Here is a 19,834-nt window from a genome sequence, read left to right as displayed (position 1 = left end):
CTCAAGAACTTGAGATGGGAAAATGTGGCCCCATTAAACGCCCAAATAAAATTAATTGTTGGCTGTTTAGACACACGTGGCTCACTCTTGGAAGTGGAGCATCAGGTCAAGCACATTCATACAAGCTTAATGAATCCAACCAACCTCAAGTTTCTACTTCAAACCCTGTGGCACATTTTCAAAGACTTAGTTTTCTGTTGTTTTTTGTTTATTAGTTCGACTCCTATTTCGTGGATAGTTTTATTTGTATGTATGCCTGCCTATGAGTTTGTTCAAAATAAAAATCTTTCCCCTAAACGAGCCACAAAACCTTTTACCATTTGTGGTTTGTTGCAACGAGGTCGTCTCAGAGTGAGGGGGTGGGAAATGTGCAGAGGCACACAGTGACAGTGACATTACTGAGAAAAGTGAACGAACACAAGTTTAATGCAGGTCTGACCAAACACCGACAACATTCATCCGCGTTGAGCGATGCTGATAGTTAAAGGCCCCAGATATGACAGCACTGGTCCACACCAGCAGAGAAAACCTGAGTACAGTCAGGGTTTAAGGCCAAGTGCAGCACTCGCTGGGAATGACCTAAAAAAAAAAAAAAAAACAAACGGTAACTGCATCATTGAACTTTTCACCTTTCAATCGTTTATCTGATGAAACAAAAGGCTTTTAAATGTCCATTAGTGTCGATATTACAGAGCGCACTCAAGTTATTGTCAGCCAACTCAGAGAAATAACAACTTTAAATTATTGAAGTGGCATCGGTTAAGATTAAGACCATCCCAAACAGAGAACTGCTAAAATGAACACAGCACACTGAGTAATCAAGTGACACGTAATGGCAAAGTCATCAGAGTAAATCCAGTTTGCGTACAAATTGCTCACACAGTTTCAATCATTACAAATGTGTTCTAAAGCTTCCTTTAAAGAGGAAACGGTGACATCTCATATTAAATATAGTATTTTTTTGAAGTTCACAGGAAGCCCATCAGCACATGACTGATTCAGTAAATGGCTATTAAATATTTCCATAATGGCAGAGCTGCAGCCACGGACCAACTGTTGCACTCAATATTACTCAGCGTGTGCATAAAGTGATGCAAGACATTTGTTCCTATGAGAACGAAGAAGAACTTGTTAAACGATGAAATGTCTTCCAGGCTCTCTAACCTGTGAACTGGTAGACCGGACTAAGGGAGGGAAACTCTGAGTTCCAGCAGATGACTTGGTGATGGGGGAGGCCATGACCTGTGACCAGATATCGCTTCGCTTCAGCCCACCGAAGAGAGCAGATCTGCAATTGGAGTCAGGAGCAATAGTCTAGCCGATATGTTTAAAAAAAAAAAAAACAACCTCCGCAACAGTTTGCAAGTTTATCACCTGTGAGTTTGTGCTAATGGAAGTCACACATGTCCCCGATTGTGTGTCCCAGATTCTCAGCTCTCCGTCTTTCCACCCCCCGCCTGAAGCGACGGTTTTTCTCCGCCACGGACACCATCCCATCGCCTAAACAATCAGGCAGAATGAACATACAAATATACACACAATGGTCATCGGGCTGTTTTGTGGAATAAATACTGGCCAATTTGTTCACAGCATCAACTGTCAGTATTTCACAACCCTGTAGTCCATTGCTTGTTTGAACAGTGACCAAAAGGAAATACATTTGGTGGCAATAAAATAAATAATAACAACAAATACTACACAACATGTTTGACCCCCCTGTGAATAAGGCACATGTTTATTTGGGAGTAGACAAACAGAGAAAAGTCATGAACAGGATGCACCATCAGTCATAATTTGAGCAGAAGGACGGTACAGAGAGCAATATCGGTTGGTGGGTTCACCACAATTGAAATTGTTTGAAAAAAAGTAGAATGATTTTCATATTTGGTGCGCACTTTCACATTCCCATTAGAAAGAAAGAGTTGTAATACATAAAACACCACAATCGCTTCAAAAGAGTGTGGCTTCATGCAGATGTTAGCATGACATGAAAAAAACAAAAACCACAATATCTTGTCCCAAGGTTCAAGCCCAAGATGCACTGACCTTAACAGCACTGGGTTGTGTCATTGTAGTAACTGGCATTTTTAACCTTGTTAATCTAGCAATGTCACGATCCCATATATGGAGGACGCCGTCCGTGGAGCCGCTGGCCAGCCAGTCGTCACACGGTGACCACTGGAGGCTGCAGATTCCAGCCTTCTGGACGGCTGCGCCTACCAGAGGGGCAGGTGTCCGAGGATCAAAGTGATGGATACGGCCAAGGACAGAGCCACTGTTAGATCATGAACACTGTTATTACCCAGAATAAATAGTGCATTCAATACGATACATATCATACTGATACCTACAGTACTAAAACAAGTGAGATCGCTTTCTGTTCAGAAGTGAATACCTGCTGAGTAAGTGTTGTTTCCAGGAAAGGGCTCCGACCACAGACAGGTGTGACGGTAGACACCTAATATTCTGATTCTTTTCAACATCCCACAACTAAAAGAGTCACATAGACAAGCATACCACAAACTGTCATCTTGCTGATTCAACAAGCAGTTCCACTTCGCCGGGCAGAGCTTCCCCTTCACCACAGCTTGTGTGACACAGTTCTCACCATCGGCACGCTCACTTACTTCAGTAGAATTTACCTGAATCTCCCCTTGCCTGGTCCCCACGCAGAGAGCGCTGCCCTCTCTGCTCCAGCACAGAGATGAGACTGACTGATGACGCAGTCGTCCTGTTTGTGGACTCAAACACCCCACCAGAGTCTGAGTTTCTGAATTCCAGAGGTGCACAGAGGATCCCAGGGCTAGTGCCACCATGCCAGTACAACTGCAGTCCAGCACATTGGTGTCTGAAATGGACCGTAGAGAGAGAAGTGACAGGGCTCACAAGCAGACATAGTTATTTTGTCGTTAGAACCGTTAAAGTGTGTTTTACAAAAAGACAATAGAATTTGTTTTTACTGCTTCTTTAGAGCTCATCGGCAATACAAGGTCAGATTTAGAAATACCAATGCACTTAAAAAAACAGAAAGTGAAGAGGATCTCTTTTGGATTTTTTATTTATATTTTGTTGAGTAACTGTGCTACAGTATATGAGAATTCAAAACATAAACTTTGCAAGGTGCATTAACATTGCCTGACTGCCCTAACTACCCCTCAAAGCAACATTTTCATTCATCCATGGATGAAATCATCCCCAACAAATACTAATTATTCCTGTTTGAGTGACAAATCAACAGTTGTTCAGCTGCTTGTGGAAATTAGTCATCTTCAAAAATGAAACTCGATACTTTTGACACATATTTTGAAATTAGTTTGGTACTGAGTGCCACAGAACGTATTGACAGAGAGCCCAGCACAATGATAGCTCTGATCTTTTCACATGATTTCACTCCAACTTTTCATGCATTTGTAAGTGGAATGCTGGATTTGCATTGTCTCTTACAGTAGTCGTTCTGTAGTGACGGCGCTGCCAATTTCATCACAGACTTTCCCTGCAGACTCACAGCAGCTTTGTGCAGAACAGCAAATGGCTGCAAATCATGTCTTCTCACACCAGAGCCTGAGCAAAAGGGCCACATCAAAAATACGTGTTTTGGTTACTGTTGAGTTCTAAAGTCATTATTTTCCTGACCCATCAAAAAAAAACCCAAAACGGTAAGTTTTGTTATTTAAAAAAAAACATTAGTGTGTGTCTGTTAATTATTGAATTAATTTAAACAATGATTTCTATTAAACCTTGATATCTTATGCTGCCCAGACTCCAGACCTCCATTACATCACACGAGGGATTATCTAACAATACAATCATGCAATTAATCAGAAACAGTTTTTAATTCTGACAAAAGCTAATCAGACAGTTGTTTGTATTTCCTGGTATGACACCAGTACTATCACTAATCTGTCTGCAGTATCTCTAATCTTTGTGTGTGTGTGTGCTAAATGTGAAGTGAAAGTATAAAAAAAAACTTTCATGCTATACCAGTCTGTTGTGCATGACAACATTCTTGAACTGCAGCTTTCCACATCCATCCCTTCGAAGAAACAGGATTATAGGTATTAGAGTTGTTTCGTTGACGCTTGTACTGGTTTCTTTCTTTCAAACAAATTAAATGAAAAGATTTCATCAAGATTGGAATTATCAGTGGGTGGGCAGTTTTTCTGATATAAAAAAAAAGGTCACGTTGGTGGTATTTTGAAACACTAAACTTTGTTTGTAATATCCATTTTAGTTTTATGTGGGTACAGATTATGTTGTTAACCTTCAGTGATTCAGCATCTTTTCTAATTTCATATAGCACTTATTCTCTGTCAGGACTGACAGAGAATACGTTCTTCACAGGGTATTTGAGCAAGCTCCTGATCGAAAAATCAGTGATTTCATTCCCACACTAGAAAGATTCATTCTCTGTGGGAAAATGTAACTCTGTATCAACTCCACTGCCATGCCTTTGAGCAAGGCTTTTACCCCTTAAAGTGATCTACTGGAGCTGTTCAGTGACCAACAGCCGAGACTTGGACTGAGTGAAACTACCCTGTATAAATAAGTGTGTAAATGTTAAGATCTAAAATGTATCGTTTTGTCGTCTGGTGGAAAAAGATCAGGCAATAAATAAATAAATAAATAAATAAATAAATAAACAGCAACATGTCCTTGCTAAAAAACTTTAATAAACCTGTTCTGGGAGATTTTCAGTGACAGGCCATTCTTTGGCAGAGATGATGTGTGACGTGTTTGGCACTGGAACAAATCCACGGAGGGAAACGTCTCCATCCAACACAGTCTCTGATTGGAGAGATGACATGGCATAAAAATGACATTGGATTGACTTTATGGGAGGGACAGGTGGATGCATTACATTCGTAGCTATGGCCCATTAAGGTCAGGTTTCCTACTGTTCTTTAGTAACCGAGTACACACAATACATTTTGTGTTCTACAAGCGAAACAGGCAATGGCAAGATTGCTAAAACCATTGAAGGAGATTAAATTAACTTTGTGTTAATCTATTCAAAACAACAATAGCAGTTTTGCAATCAGTCTTTATATGGGGTGACAGAAGATTTGTGGCAAAGATATGTATTTGGGGTTGAGACCACACAATGTGGCACTCTGCAGCACTGTCTGCAGACAGCTGATATGCAGCACTAAAAGCTAGTGTTGTCCGCAGTGGTATGAACAGTGGTTGTATCTAACATTTGAAGCAAGTTGCAGGGCATGCAAGCATGAACCGAGTGTTACTGAATTTTTTCACTGCTATGGAAAAAAAGAAGACAACAGAATTCATTTCTGAGCCACGTCATGTTAAGCCTCTGTATATGCAGTGAATGGAGCTTGATTTTTAATTTAGAGTAAAGACAAGAAACTTGTGCAACAAAAAATGGACCTGACTCAGTATCTAACTCCCTAACAACAAACTTTCGCCCTGCCCTATGAGCCCTGAAGATAATATCTAACTAGGCCAGTGGGCAGTGATAGCTAACATGTCTTTGGGGTCGTCAGCTGGGGACCTCCTTTCACTGGTGTTTTGTCTAGTTAGGCCCACAACACCCCAGGAGGCTAGTCAGGGATCACTGTCTACATCAATGATCTATTAAGTTATAGACCATTTTAAACATTGTTGAATAGATATGGTCAAGTCTTTCTGGAAATTATATTTTTGTTAAAAAAAAAAATGTTATAATGATAAAAATGAGGAGATCTGTGACAAGTAATCAGTGTTTACCTGCAATACAACTCAGGCAAACAACAAAACATTGTTTATATAGATACTATACTTGACCTCTAAAGATTATTCTGATTCTGACCCTTATTAAATGTTGAAAATGAAAATTTGAATGCGTGTCTGAATTAAAAGCAGTACTTCCTTCTTACCTGATACATTTAAATTAGGGGAGATTAGGGGAGTAAAGCAGGTTTTCTACATCTCTCCATGATTCGGTGCGTTTTTCCGGTCATACCTTGATCTTTCCCTTGCAGGAGTCTCTGATCCGGATCATGTGTTCTGGGTGGAGAATCCAGCTCCAGCCTCTGACACACCGGATCCAGGTCAAAGGTCAGCTCACAGCGCCGCCCTGTGGGCAGAGGTGTACTCACAGCAGGGGCCTCTCTGCGGCTCCTCTGGAGGATCCGCCTCCTGAAGCGCCTGTAGCACGTGGCATGAACGTCGTGACGTCGCTGACAAAACAAAAGTGTAAATAATAGTAAATAAACGCAGAAAGGTTCATTCACAGAATAAAAACCGTCGATGTAAATGTAAAAACTCACAGCTCATACTCATACAAAGCATTCAAAAGACAACTTGTGTGTTCCTTCTTTAACACCAGTCAATATTAGAAAAGTGTTGTTACTTTGGACCGAATTTTAGTATAGATTACCATCTTATGTCCAACAAATTTGAAATGGTCGATTCAAGTGACTGTTTAAAAGAAAAGTTCAAGTGTTTTTTCCTTTCAGTCTGTGTTTATAATCACCGATATAATCCGTTCAGTATCTTTTTGTGATGTTGGATCTCTAATAGGAGTTTAATGATCCAAACAAACGTCTATAATTCCCGATGGACAAAAGTGTCTGCAATGAATTTAAAAGCACGAGATGAGGCTAATTTATAGAATTTATTTTACTTCGTTAAATACTCGTTTGATTTTTTTTTTTTTTTACAAATTTAAATTAAAAACCAAATGAAACAAAAAGTTACTTTCATGTTTACATTCTTAATAGTTCCTCTAACAAATCCTGTGATTGTTTCCAGATGAACGCGTTTCAATGGCGATTTTATTTTGAAATCGTCAGCGGATCGTTTCCGGTTCTGTCCTCCGTCCGGTCCGCCCCGGCTCCTCTGGCAGGACCCCCCCCCCCCCCTCTCTACCTCCACCGAGCACGGTCTCTTCTTCCCCCTCCAACATGGAGGCCTTAGGGGGCTACCCGGCCAAGTCCTCCAACCCCAAAGCCAAAAAGCTGACGGTGCTGCTGAGCATGACGGTCGGAGTGGGCTGCCTGTTCCTGCTGCAGACCCAGCTGGTGAAGCCGAGGAAGCCGGAGGACTTCTACTCCTTCGAGGTCAGAGACGCGAAGGGGAGGTCGGTGTCTTTGGAGAAGTACCGAGGAAAAGTAAGTCCACATCATCACCAGCAGCTCCGGCTGTGAAGGAGACATCTGTGCAGACTCCGTCCGAGTGGCCTCCTGTTGGCTCTGTTTTTGTTCTGTTCTGTTCTGCTTTCCTGTTAGATTTACTCACAGCCTGCTTCTCCTCCTCTGCAGGCGTCTTTGGTTGTAAACGTGGCGAGTCGCAGCGAGCAGACGGAGGCGAACTACAGGTTCCTGCAGGAGCTGCACCGGGAGCTGGGCACCTCTCACTTCAACGTCCTGGTCTTCCCCTGCGGACAGTTCGGAGACACAGAGACCGGGACGAGCCGAGACGCCGAGGCCTTCGCCAAGTCCAACTACGGCGTCACTTTTCCCTTCTTCAGCAAGATCAAAATAATGGGCTCAGAGGCAGACCCGGCCTTCAAGTTCCTCACAGGTTGGCAGAGAGACACAACAGCACATCAGTGCACAACATGACTGCAACATACAGGAAAGGAAGTGCGCCACCATAATCTGTCAGATCATAAACTAAGAATTTAGTTTCTAATGAAGGGCCCTTTGCATTTTGTGACTCTACAAATATTTAATATTTTACTTTATCTCAAAATGTTTTCACTTTTAAGTTTTTTTTTTCCTTACACCTGCCTTTCCTCCTGCCTGCCAAAGCAGACTGTTAAACTGTAGACAAAACCATGAACACAACCTCATGTCGGTGCTGAAGTTTAGTTTGATCAATATTTATTAACTGGAGTCTGAAAGCTGGGATGGAGAAGCTGTCTGAACTCGTGATGTGTAGATAAAATATACAATGTGTGTCATAACACATTGAAGGGAGAGACAGAAGTAGTTGTTATGCTCAGAATAACTGTTAATGTCAGTTTAGCACCTTTAATGCTCTGCTAAAATTACAATCACTGAGGTGACACTGAGGCCCAGTTAACACCGTTGCGACAGTGTTAGGTCTTGTGACTGTTTTCCCATTCACTTGAAAGTTAAAGACTTCCGTGTCTCGCTGTTATTTTCTCGTAAAAACAATCAGGGCATCGCTAGAGTTTATAGCTAAATAAGAAAATATCTTATTTTTCAGATTCTGCACAGAAAATCCCAAAGTGGAACTTCTGGAAGTTTCTGGTGAGTCCAGAGGGCAAAGTGGTCCGGTTCTGGCGAACCGACGAGCCCTTGGAAAGCGTTCGGCAAGAGGCCACGTCGCTGGTGCGAGAAATCATCCTCAAGAAACGGGTGGAGCTATGATGGCGCTCACTGATGGATGGCTGACAAGCCGCTGTGTTAAGCCCGTGCTTCCTGCGACACCCAGGAGTAGCCGGTGGTGGACTATGAACTGTGACAGACAGTGTGGTCGGGTGACGTCTCCCCCCACACGCGTGTGTGTGTGTGTGTGTAGTTTGGACCATCCTGTGGTTTATAACGACATTAATGATGAACATTCCTGATAATGACCACTGCTCCGACTGAAGGATCGTTGATCCTTTGAAGTGTTTTACATATTTAGTTTGGCTTATTTTCTACCTTGCTGTCCTTGTTTACATTTTACACCACTCTTATTGATTTGCGCTCGGCAAATTGTGAACCTGCCATTCAGCAATAAAAAGGTTTGATCTAGCTGATGCAGCCGGGATCCTTGATGTCTTAAAAGGATTAAATCACCATAGAGCTACTTAATTATCTGATAAACAACTCCACACATTAAGATTCAGGATGAGAATGCTAATAGCAAATTGCAAGTAATGCAACACAAACGCTTTTTGGTGCTGATGTGAGTATTTTTCTGTTTGACAAATTTTAAAGGGATTTCGGTGCCCTCTCACTCTGAATATTTTACAAACCGATGACTGGTTTATCAGACGTACAGCAGAAGTTTGCATCCCAGAGGTGAACGTTCAGTCCTCTGTGTTGCTGGAATGGATTTAAATGGACAGTTGGAGGGCAGCAGCAGGTAAGCTGGCACACACACAATAAACCAGCTAACAAGACACTGCCTACCAGCCATCCACAGCTGAAAGCGACATGTCTGCAGTATCAGGTGATACTGTCCTTCTGAATGTCATCTGTAAAGTTTAGTCATGACGACTCCAAAGGTTCCAGACAAAACGTCGTCCTCTGCTGTTTTGGTGTCTGAGCCTACAGACAGCTGTTACTGGACACATGATTGTGGTCAAATGCAACTGTTAAGGTAGCAGAGCAGTGTGAGCTGCCAAAAGACACGTCAGCTAACATTCCACTGCCTCCTGACCAGCCACAACTCTTCATGCAAATATATGGATTTGACTACATGGAGTTGATGTTGAGCCGACGATTAGCGCGGCATGTAAAGATGCCTCATCAGTTGCCTTCTGGTTTTTGTTGGCGGTGCCTCTTTGCAGGTCCGTTGGTGGCAGCAGTAAGGAGTGCAGCTGGCAGCTGGCAGCCAGATAGTGGCACAGCCAGCAGCAGTACACTGCCACGCCGTCACCACCAGCTCAGGAGCACTGGGAGGAGGACGGTGAGGACGGATGTAGGCTGCATAAATAACGCTTTTTACTTATTGGCCGTCTTACCTGGAAGAGGGACTGCCTCCTCTCTCCTACAAAACCTGTGACCATTTCCCCTCAAATTGTCCTGATCATCACAACAAGCAAACAAACGATTTGGTCGAGGTGATCCCCACCATCATCATCATCATCATCATCATCATCATCTTCTTCTTCTTCTTCATAGGTCAGGAACAACTGTCTGGTGTGCTTAAAATTAAAATACACCTGAAATAATTATCCAGCACTGTATTTTCTCTGCAGCTTAGGCCTTAGTTACACTGATGTTGTTGCAAAGAGCAGCAGTCATGTGTTTGGAGTTTGAGGTGGTTGCCTGGTAGCAGCACCAACAGACCATAAGTGAGAGCAGGGGAACAAAAATCTATACCTCCCTGTTAGAAAGTCTGTTCTGCTAGAAACAAACTAAACTCACCCATTTATTTGGGCCTCCGGTCGTGAGTTTCAGACGCATCTTCAGGTTCCTTCCCTCTCCAGGTGCGGCCGGAGGCTGACCCGGTCATGCCCGGTGCACCTGTCGCCTCCTCTCACCGACCCGGCTCTTAAATATCCTCTCCGGGCGGACCGCCGAGCGGGAAGCACCGTCAGCTACGCTGCTATTGGCGCTTAGGTAGAGTTTTTTTTTTTTTTTTTTATAAGTTAAGTGGCTTGTTCAGGGATTCCCTCCGCGTCCTGGTTCCTATTGGAAACAAGTGGACACAGTTAAAATAAAAAAAGAGCAACTAGATAATGATTGAAAAGCGGAGGTGGTTATCAGTTCATAACATCAATGAGGATGACTGGCTGTGTTGGTTTTATACCCTGAGGTGCAGGTGCATGAGGCATATTTATAACAAGGACTCTCTTAAAATACAACCTAAAAGTTTTAGTAAAAAAAAAAAAAAAACATTCTATTTCATTTTTTAGCCGAATTTCCTTCTTTTAGATTAAAAGTTTTTCCAAAGTAGAAATCATTTACGAGCGATGTTTTATTCTTTATTTTATTATATTTTACTTGGGCACCCTAAAATATTTCCCTTCGATAAAATAAAACAGAAGAATTCCTAGACGTACGCACGTTTCTTTCAAAGGGAACGAGGAATAAGAAAAGATGAATCGATTGGATCTGTCATTACTTCCGTCCTGTTGTTGATCTCCGACGGGCGGGTCGCTCGGCTGAACGAGGAGCTGCTCTCGCGCTAAACGGGCTGAACGGCGCGAGCGAGCGCACGTTCTCGCCACCTGCCACTTCCATATGCGCTCACCCCGCGAGCTCGAGTCTGACAGGTGCGTGCTCTCAATGGCACGAGGCAGGGCAGCTCCATCAGCGAGGACCAGCAGGCGGCCATCCACCCGGGGCCACAGCTCATAATAACACCAAGGAGCCAAACAGGCCTAAAGCCAGGCCATCCACGGAAATCTCTCGACTGCACGTTGAACAGTTACCTGCTAACACAGCCTGACCAGTTAGCTGTCACCTGCTACTAAATTCATCTTTAGAAATTAACTCACACGGACAAAAGGGCTTCACCGTAACCAAATCACATTTTTTTATTAGTATGAAAACATATTTTACAAATGTTACAAATGTTTTTATTGCCTTTATGTATTTTTCCATATTTGAAGTGTAAAACGAATGTAACCTATGATAGGTTCGCTTGCACGAAAAAGAATCTGGAATCCAAACACTCATATTCGTCCAGAGGCCCAGCTGTAATAATCAGTAAATGGCTGTATTTGGTTTTTCTCCGCCCAGTTTCCCGCGGAACTCTTCTGGTTTGCAGCCTTCACTCAGGTTTACTTTAGTCACCGTAGAGACTTATTGTGTCTGTATTTTCCTCCTCCCCTCCCGCACTGATCCCCCCGCAGTTTGGCGGTAGATTAGCCGGTCAAAAGTGTCAGAGCCAGGCTTAAACAAAGCCCCCACCCCCCACCCCAGCGCACCGCTGCTCAATGACAAACGGATTTGTCTGCAGGGAAAGCGGCTGAAGGCTGTTTTACGTTGGCAGATGGAATTTATTTTATTAAAGGTGACCATATTTTGTAAAGCGTCCCTGAGTGTTTTTGAAATGCACTTATAGATAAATTGTTATTATTATTATTATTATAAGGCTTTAATCAAACAGTGGGGTCAGGGTTAGTTAGACATGGTACCTGCATGTTCAGCAAATACGGTCTATACAGTCTATAGTCATTTATGTTTCCATCTTTTAGGGGTCTTTTTTTTTATTTCATTTAGCATCTTATTGGTATTTTATATCTATATGTTTCCCACTTGCTTTTGTGTGTCTTTGTGCTGGTTTGATTGACTTCCCATCAAAAAAGTTTCTTTACTCAGCCTATCTCTCAATCTCTCTATCTCTCAACCTATCAATCTACCTATCAATTGATTGTTCTGTGAAGATAGTGTCAATATTTATCACTATCACAAACAATGACAAATAGCCTACAATTATTTGCTATTGCTATATTAATATAGAAAAAAAAAACTTTACACCAATGACCCTTAAACAATGTAGGGTTGTCTGTTGAGTCCCAAATTGATAGATAAATTCATAAATTCATTCCAATGTACCCTTTATCTTAAAATGAAACGTCAGACAGACGCCCATCATCAGGTCGATCTTGTCCTCATCGGTGATCCAGTGTTTGATACGGTGTTATGGATGGCAGCAGTAATACTGCCCATTGTCCCCACCTTAGTGGCTGCTGCTTTGCCTTCACTGCAGCAAAGTAAACGGGCTCAGGTTTGAGGAGTTTAAACAGGTGTCTGAACTGAGCTTCACTGTTGTCATCTGGACCTCACCGCCTCCCACAAACCCTCAACAGGGAAGCTGGCATCACAGATACAGAGGTCAGAAGGTCACATCTCTTTTTCCTTTCATTTTTCTTTCGCTACAATTTTTTAAATATCAAATTCTTTAAGGAAGATGTCAAAGGGTTAGCAGATATTTGTACTGGGGGGGAGCGTAAGTGTTTCTGACCAATAAGTCATGCAATTAGGAAACACAATATTTTTTTAATTTCCAGAAAGGACATAAACAAAGATGTTACCTGCAATACATCATGACTCAGGGCCGTTCTCCAGACCACACAGTCACTGAGACAAAGACAAATGAAAAGGAAGTCTCTGTTTCTTAAAGGGGGTCATGGGGTCACATTTGTTTCACTGCTCAAACAAGGAAAACAGTTTCTTTCCATTTGTTTAAATATCACTTGAGTGTTTCCTAATGAAAAAAATCTCTCCGGTTCAACTTTACAGACTTAAAAAAATATTTTATTGCCAAACTTTCAAAATCAGTTGTATTTTCCAAGACAAAAACATGCTGTGGGGTGCAAAATTAAACATGACATTGAGGCAGGTAAACAGAAACAGAATGTAAACAAAAGCTCGGGCAGTATTATTTCCTTTGTTAAGCACCACCTCTGACTGATTATCTTAGAAGCTACCTGAGGAAGACATAATTTAATCATTTACAGATATCACTACAGATTATTAGTTAAGCATTAACAGTTGCTGCCCACCCAAACTTCCCAGTCAAATCACTAATTACAAGCACAGTGGATTCAGTCTTTTGGTTTCAGCTGTGGTTGGGAACCCAGCGAAAGCGGTATCCACCTTCCTGAGTCTTTGTCGTAAAGGCACGTCCATGAGGAAACACCTGAGTCCTTATGTTGCAGTGTTCTCTGATAATAGTTCTGAAAGATGAGATGCTCTCGTCAGTCTCTGCTCCATCAGTCTTCACGATGCCGACTTTAGAAACAGATGTCTGTAGGCCTGAGAATGTACCAAACATCTGTATTGTATCTGACTGCTGCTGCTGCGTCGTCGGTGCGGTCGTGGCGCCGTGCAGGACGGCATTGCAGCGTGTGCTAATGTCCCTCAGCATGTCCTCCACTGAGTCAGAGGATTCTGTCTCATATCCTTCATCCAGTCGCTGCCTCTTACAGGGACTCCACGAGGTTTTGTCGCTGCAAGGTGGAACTACTTCATTTGCTGCTGGGTTTCTGACCGTCATCAGTTTCTGAAGCAAAATAGTGGAATTACAAAACAAATAAAAATATCGATTAGATGTAAATAATGATAATTCTGGCATCAGAGATTATAGAGCAGGTAGGATCAAACTTTGTGTATGTATTTGCTTGTGTAGATCATGTGTATCACCTCCAGTACTGAGGCAAGATGCTTTGCTCGACTGGCCAGCTGCCTGAGGTGAAGGTTTCTCTCCTGAAGGTTGTCGATCTCTTTCTGCCGTCTGTGCAGGGTCTCATGCAGCTGCAAATGCAAAAAGCAAAATCTGTTCGCTCAGTCCCTTATATTAATATCACCAATTTCTGCTAATCTTTGAATTTAGACACTGTATGAAGATACATAATTATTTCAAAGTTAGATGGTCACATAAAATACAACACTGCAATCATCCAAAAACAAAATAAAACAAAACAAAAACCTCACAGTAAAGCTTTACCTGGTGGTTGACTTCCAGAGAATGATCCAATCCCCAAACACGACATTGAGCGATGCCCTCCCATAAAGCTCCATCCTGGGCAGGTGGGTTGCCTGCTTCAGTGGATGAGTTAATAGCACTGTCCTCTGAAGAGAAGTCTCGCTGGGGAGTGAGTGGAGGTATGACACATCCCTGAAATGGTACCAGTTCATCTTGAGACAGACTGCTCTCCAGTGTGGTGGGGGACTCTGACAGAGGAGGAAAACATCCACGGATTCAGCACATGTGAATTTGGAGAATCTCTCCTATTGATCATAATCATGATGATATGGTAGTGGACCAATAGTAACATTTGCAAATATATTCCAAAAAAAAAAAAAAAAGAGAGAGATGTCCACAGCTCAGATTTTTAATGGCGTTGCTCCATAAAGTAAACATTTTGGTTCTCTCACCTGCCATGAAATCCAACGCATAATCTCCAAATTCTTGATCATCTGCATCGGGTTCATTTAGCTGTGGATGAACAAAACAGGTGGTTAACACACGCATATGTGTACATTTCAAAACACCTCTGAGATGAGTCAATCACAACTGATCTACCTGAAAATCCCACCAAGCTGTGTATTGTGGATGTATGGCAGGACATGTCCCAGTGGTCATTTCAGTGAGCGTGGATACACTTTGTGAGTAAACTGTGATCTGAGGGGCCAGAGGGGCACTTTGTGAACAGAAGTGGTGAGGTCCAGCCAATTGGCAGTAGCTCTGCGAGTCACGGCCCAACTACAACGCCATTCGTGCAGGATTCCAGCACACCGTGTCAAACATTAACAGCTCTGGAGTGATGCAGGACTACAGATTTGCCACAAGATGCCCCTCCTCTCCCCGGTACAAGTTTCAATCTTGGAAATGCATGGATTCAAACGAGGATTTTTCATTTATTACTAACATTAACGAAAGCACCCCCCACCCCCTACCTGAGAGGCAAGGGAGCCGCTCTCTCGTCTCACTGCAGAGGCGCAATCTCCCAAATCATCCCATGATATTGTTGAAAAAGCTGGAACACAAGAAATGCGTGGCTGGATGAGCCTATTTGTTTATACGTGCTTTCTATTTACTTCAAGAAGAGCATGACATTCAGAGGTGACGTCCAAGATGCGCAAACCTTGTTCACCGATGCAGGGGAGCTCAACGTACACAGTGAGCGGACTGCTGCTCCGCGGCAGCAGCGCTTTATCCTGCAGACAGAAAACACGTCAGTCATCTGCCCGGCCGCACAGAGCTGCAACAAAGAGAGAGACTTCATTAGATCTCGCTTACTGTCGCCCTCCTCCCCCGATGGGCCGTCTGGTTGAGGCAGACGCCGCCAGCGAACGCTTTTCTGCCTCTTTGCATCTCCGTCCGTTCGGCTGCAAAACTGAAGGGGCCCGATTTGATACGGAGCTGATATAGTCGACATTCTCCCGGCTTGCATGTCTCCATGCCGCGGTTTCATACTTTTGGCCCAATCAAGTGCACCTATTTGGTCTCCAGGGAGGGACAGCGTCCTCGGAGATTGGAGCGGGGCAGATTAACGGTTTCCTGGTCTGAAGTGTGAAGTGGTATACCGCAAATAACGGCGCCGTTGCAGCAGGTGTTACCCGCCTCAGATCTGCCCTCCCTCCGCCTGCGGCCAACTATTCCCGTCGCCCTGGCAGCTCGCCATGACCTCTTCTAATCACCTCTATGTTTAATTGGAAAATAATATCAATAATAATAATAGAAGAAGAATAAAAAATAAACATCAAGGCAGCATTTCAAATTAGAGATGTTGTTTATAGTGGGATATCAGTTTATGTTATTTTGTGTAATTATGGTCATCGCTTTTATCATGATTTAAAACGTGAATGGTCAAACATTTCAATGCATAATATCTCTGCTTAAAACGTCAACCTCAATTAGGCCAATGCCTGTTGCCACATCTAAAGCAATGTGGAAAAGGAAAAGGGCAATTAAAGCAGACAGCTCAGTAAATACTTGTGACAAATGTCCCTATTGGTAAACAAACAAGAGTAAGTCTCCTTGCACTTAACGCTGAATGCACCTGTGTGGTTAACACTGTGTCAACAATGAGGGTGTCCTGCTGCTGCACTGGAAAGAGGATATTTTTTTTAAGCCTTTAAGGTCCAACTATCACACAAATCTGTCACACTGGAGAGTCAATATAACCAAACTGAACTGTCGCGGTGTGATTATTATTTTCTCCATGCAGCACAGAAATAAAGAATAATATTTTGCTAGGAGGATTGTTTCTCGTGCACAATATCTTAAATCACAATGAAATGGAGAAATTTGGCAGAAGTTGCTTGTAGGGACATAAAAAAATCTTAAGAATAAAAATGGTGTGGTCTATGGTGTTGATAATTGATAGATAACCACCACCACCGCAGATAAATAGAGAAAATATAGTCACGAGCTGAAGAAATGCCACCTATATATACTCGGTAAACTTTCCACCACAGAATAAGTTGTTACAACCCGAGACAGTTAGAAAGTTGCGCCATACATATGCTTTAAAAATCGCACCCCACCTTGATCAGCAGGTCCAGGTGTAATGCGCAATAAAGCTTGAAACCCAAACACAATAGTCTGAAGTAAAAGGCCAATGCCATGGCTATTTAAAAAAACAACAACAAACAAACAAACAAACTTCACAACAATCGCATCACTTCAACGTCATCACCACTAAGCTTTAAATTGGTAATTTGATTTAACGTACTTATGTTTCCTTTGCACACATTTCCTCTTTGAAAAAACTGAAATGGTTTTTAGAGGGCGAATGTGAACACAACGAGGCAGTAAAGTGATGATGAAAATAGTTTTCCTTTCGGGGTTTTTGGTCCCAAACCTCTGTAGTCATCTGTTAGCAACCACCTTTTAAGGCCACATAAAAGTTAGCTGAAATCACCACTGGGATATTTACTGACTTATCTCATGTAGAATAACGAGTAAAAATATCTTGAGCTTCTTGAACAAACACCTTATTTTGGTATCCAAACAAAACCCCACTCAATAGACCAATTTATTTCGGGAGATTGGCACCGGAAGTGGAAAAACGCTAAATTATTTCCGGGTTTTAAGACTCATACATTTAGCTTTTCGCTAACTGACCTTCGGAAAAAAAAAATAAAAAAAAATAAATATATATATATATATATATATTTTTTTTTTTTCAATCATTTAACTTATTTATTTAGTATGACATAGTGGACTCTTAAATCTACGCCCTCATAGTTAAACCCTGTTGCTGATCACAGAAATAATTTTAAAGTACTAATGTGCGCATGTGCAGAAAAACATACCCAATAAATTAGTTACAAATATCAGCCTTTTTTGTGATGTTTTCTTTGCTGTGTCTTCCAGCTTCCTAATTTTAAAACCACCTATAAAAAACAAAGGTGGTGTTACCATTTAACAGCAATAACACATTTCATTGCCAGTTCAAACAAACATAAATTCATTTACTGTTCATTTATTTCATGATATCAAATATTCCTTTACAGCACATTTTCAGGTCCTTTGTTAATAGTTTGCAACAGATACATGACATGTAGACATTCAGCAAGTCAGTGCATATACCTTAAAGTAAATAATCAGTTTGATGTAGAAAAAAAATAGTTAAAACAAATGCTGACCATTAATAAATATAAAACAACAATTATAAGAATTGGCAGGGATTGGCTCCAGAACCCCTGTCACCCTCACAAATTAGCAGAAGAAAATGATTGAGAGAGAGTGAATAATAAGAACAGGTTGTCAAAATTTCAGTGGCTTGTATCAAGTATGACAGGTTGTCTGATTGAGAGATATACAGTACATTAAGGTTTAGTGCGCATTGACTGGATGAGCCCCAGATTTACTTCTGAACATCACCTTCATTTTATCACACATAAATGGGGCACACCCTTCCATGTTCTTTAAAGTAAAGAAAGAATAAGAATTTGGCATTTTGCTAACATGTTATGGCACATGGCACATTGCTTTCACATCGTAGGAATCATTTTAATGTCTCCTGGTTTAATGACACCAAGAGCTTCAGATTGTCTTTGCACTCCTGAACCAAATTGTAGTTGTAGCTCCCCAGCCCCATAGGCAGGAAGTGGCCCTTCACTATTGGCGACTGGCTTGTAGAAATCACCACGCTCTCAGATGGTTGGGTAGAACCAGCATAAGCTGGTTGGTTACATAAATCAACCATAAAACCGTCCCAGGGATCTTCCTGTGACTGGATGGTTGCATGCTCAACAAGCCCTTGTTCACTTTTCAGTAAGTCACTGGCTAGTCTCAGTGCGCAGCCAGCAGTCAAGGATGGTGGGAACTTGTTGAAAGCATAGTCTGCTAGACTCAACTCGCATATCTTTTGTGCAAGGTTGCGACACTGCTGGAGTCTTTTTGTGTCTGGGTTCACTCTTGCAAACCTGTTGCCACCTGTGTTCTCAGCTACAAGTTGCACAGCCTCAATGCAATTGGTGTAAAAGTCCAAGAAAAAGGCCATGGTGGGTGCAGCGAGGTGAAAGTTGAGACGGACGAGGATGAGACACTCGAGGTTGCAGAGCTGCTCTTGGGTGAAAGCATCACAGCACAGTGATAAGAGATGGCTGATCCGTGGTGAGCCAACCTCCACCTTGATGACACAGATAAAAGGAGAGTGTTTCTTTGAATGACGTCCAAAGTTTCAACATATCTGATCTTCAAGCATTTACCTCATTGAATGGCGCACCTGTTTGCTGGCAAGAAGAAGGGCAGTGACACCCAGTAGCTGGAAGCAGTCAGCAGCCACCGCAGTGCATGCCAGGAACCTGTCCATGATGTTTATTGTCAGGCAGCAGCACTCAAAGGACAGATGGAAATGTTTGTGTACAGGGATGAGCCAGCTCACAAGCTTACACCGTGCCTCTGCATTCAGCTGCAAGTGAACAGAAAATATTAACATAAGAAAAATAAATAAAGTAATAACTGGTATCTTATTAATTGGCTAAGATAAATGTATAATTCCACTGATATTTAAGGATATAAAAATATAGCAGGATCTCCCAAATATTTAATCCAAAGTACTCATGCATTCAGCCACTAATAGTCTTCCATTCAGTCCCCAAACAGTATGATTTTTTTTGTGATTTTCAGCAAACCTATGAGTTTTACCGAGAACTCCACCATGACCTTTCTGGTTCTGTGAACCATATTTACATATAGACAGTAAGTAAAAAAAACAAAAAAAAACAAAAACACAAACAAACAAACAAATAGCCTGATTCAAACAAATTAATTCAAAATAAAAAATGTGTGATTTGTGGCTGCATTGCTCTGTATTTTACACCGGTAAAGCCTGTAAAGTATTTTGAAGCCTACTTGTGGCTGTCGTGCCAAGCTGCTGCAGGGATGAAGCTGCGCCTCTTTCTCCCTCTGGATGCTGTACCCGATGTCTCCGTACTGGACGTACCAGCTGGACAGTCGCTCTGCAGGAGGATCATCATCCAAACGGAGCGGGGACACTTTTGTCCGAGCCGGGGATGAAACGGGAGAAGACCCCAAGTCTTCCTCGAAGCCGGAGTCGCTCAGTTTGGACATGAGTTTCTGTTTCCTGTGTCTCCCGGTCTGCCGCCGCTTGCCGGGTGTGAGCGCTTCTGTCGGAGGAGACGCGCCGTTCGTGCGTCTCCGTTTGTAAACAGTCCCGGATCCTCCGTTCACAAATGACACCATCCCTACCGACCCTCACCAAAGGCTGCTCGCCGATCGGCAG

General features: G+C 42.4%; 4 protein-coding genes across 8 annotated transcripts; 1 reads left to right on the top strand and 3 right to left on the bottom strand.

Annotated features, from left to right (window-relative positions):
• Positions 1–414: 414 nt before the first annotated feature.
• On the bottom strand, positions 415–10,140 carry LOC115048879 (cell division cycle protein 20 homolog B-like). 5 transcript variants are annotated; one of them, XM_029510713.1, is made up of 11 exons: positions 10,047–10,140; positions 5,960–6,176; positions 4,676–4,785; positions 3,982–4,033; positions 3,445–3,561; positions 2,643–2,848; positions 2,396–2,490; positions 2,047–2,275; positions 1,375–1,500; positions 1,165–1,288; positions 415–579 (listed from the first exon to the last, which is right to left on the bottom strand). In XM_029510713.1, exons 1-11 carry the CDS (start codon positions 10,083–10,085, stop codon positions 482–484), a joined length of 1,413 nt encoding a protein of 470 aa, XP_029366573.1. In that variant the 5' UTR covers positions 10,086–10,140; the 3' UTR covers positions 415–481. The 5 variants fall into 5 exon arrangements, with proteins under 5 accessions (XP_029366573.1, XP_029366572.1, XP_029366575.1 ...); XM_029510712.1 differs by having other exon boundaries at positions 2,047–2,216; positions 2,396–2,848; XM_029510715.1 differs by lacking the exon at positions 10,047–10,140 and adding an exon at positions 6,709–7,509 and having other exon boundaries at positions 2,047–2,216; positions 2,396–2,848; positions 5,874–6,176.
• Positions 6,841–8,709, top strand: gpx8 (glutathione peroxidase 8 (putative)). The gene is made up of 3 exons (XM_029510717.1): positions 6,841–7,109; positions 7,260–7,521; positions 8,173–8,709. Exons 1-3 carry the CDS (start codon positions 6,903–6,905, stop codon positions 8,334–8,336), a joined length of 633 nt encoding a protein of 210 aa, XP_029366577.1. The 5' UTR covers positions 6,841–6,902; the 3' UTR covers positions 8,337–8,709.
• Positions 10,141–13,191: 3,051 nt separating the features above from the next.
• mcidas (multiciliate differentiation and DNA synthesis associated cell cycle protein) lies at positions 13,192–15,537 on the bottom strand. The gene is made up of 6 exons (XM_029509935.1): positions 15,376–15,537; positions 15,174–15,293; positions 14,511–14,571; positions 14,080–14,306; positions 13,776–13,886; positions 13,192–13,635 (listed from the first exon to the last, which is right to left on the bottom strand). Exons 1-6 carry the CDS (start codon positions 15,535–15,537, stop codon positions 13,192–13,194), a joined length of 1,125 nt encoding a protein of 374 aa, XP_029365795.1.
• A 2,554-nt stretch (positions 15,538–18,091) lies between these two features.
• On the bottom strand, positions 18,092–19,794 carry ccno (cyclin O). Its single transcript, XM_029509934.1, has 4 exons — positions 19,444–19,794; positions 18,815–19,000; positions 18,261–18,718; positions 18,092–18,176 (listed from the first exon to the last, which is right to left on the bottom strand). Exons 1-4 carry the CDS (start codon positions 19,792–19,794, stop codon positions 18,092–18,094), a joined length of 1,080 nt encoding a protein of 359 aa, XP_029365794.1.
• Positions 19,795–19,834: the final 40 nt, after the last annotated feature.

This window comes from Echeneis naucrates, chromosome 9, assembly GCF_900963305.1.
Source record: "Echeneis naucrates chromosome 9, fEcheNa1.1, whole genome shotgun sequence".
In the NCBI taxonomy this organism is placed as follows: Eukaryota; Metazoa; Chordata; class Actinopteri; order Carangiformes; family Echeneidae; genus Echeneis; species Echeneis naucrates.
This window is presented reverse-complemented; position numbering and strand designations above follow the sequence as displayed.

What these genes read in the sequence shown, in the direction of transcription:
- gpx8 (XM_029510717.1), top strand. Translation starts at nt 6,903, where the DNA reads ATGGAGGCCTTAGGGGGCTACCCGGCCAAGTCCTCCAACCCCAAAGCC. An exon ending in TGGAGAAGTACCGAGGAAAA is followed by an intron (nt 7,110 to 7,259) that starts GTAAGTCCACAT and finishes CCTCCTCTGCAG; the next exon opens with GCGTCTTTGGTTGTAAACGT. An exon ending in GGCCTTCAAGTTCCTCACAG is followed by an intron (nt 7,522 to 8,172) that starts GTTGGCAGAGAG and finishes CTTATTTTTCAG; the next exon opens with ATTCTGCACAGAAAATCCCA.
- LOC115048879 (XM_029510712.1), bottom strand. Translation starts at nt 10,085, where the DNA reads ATGCGTCTGAAACTCACGACCGGAGGCCCAAATAAATGG. An exon ending in CCGGAGGCCCAAATAAATGG is followed by an intron (nt 6,177 to 10,046) that starts GTGAGTTTAGTT and finishes TTGTTTTGTCAG; the next exon opens with CGACGTCACGACGTTCATGC. An exon ending in GTCACTACAGAACGACTACT is followed by an intron (nt 2,849 to 3,444) that starts GTAAGAGACAAT and finishes GGTCCATTTCAG; the next exon opens with ACACCAATGTGCTGGACTGC.
- mcidas (XM_029509935.1), bottom strand. Translation starts at nt 15,537, where the DNA reads ATGGAGACATGCAAGCCGGGAGAATGTCGACTATATCAGCTCCGTATC. An exon ending in CTCTGGAAGTCAACCACCAG is followed by an intron (nt 13,887 to 14,079) that starts GTAAAGCTTTAC and finishes TTGCATTTGCAG; the next exon opens with CTGCATGAGACCCTGCACAG. An exon ending in ATCTTGCCTCAGTACTGGAG is followed by an intron (nt 13,636 to 13,775) that starts GTGATACACATG and finishes ATTTTGCTTCAG; the next exon opens with AAACTGATGACGGTCAGAAA.
- ccno (XM_029509934.1), bottom strand. Translation starts at nt 19,794, where the DNA reads ATGGTGTCATTTGTGAACGGAGGATCCGGGACTGTTTACAAACGGAGA. An exon ending in GCTTGGCACGACAGCCACAA is followed by an intron (nt 19,001 to 19,443) that starts GTAGGCTTCAAA and finishes GTTCACTTGCAG; the next exon opens with CTGAATGCAGAGGCACGGTG. An exon ending in TGTAACCAACCAGCTTATGC is followed by an intron (nt 18,177 to 18,260) that starts TGGTTCTACCCA and finishes GCCTATGGGGCT; the next exon opens with GGGGAGCTACAACTACAATT.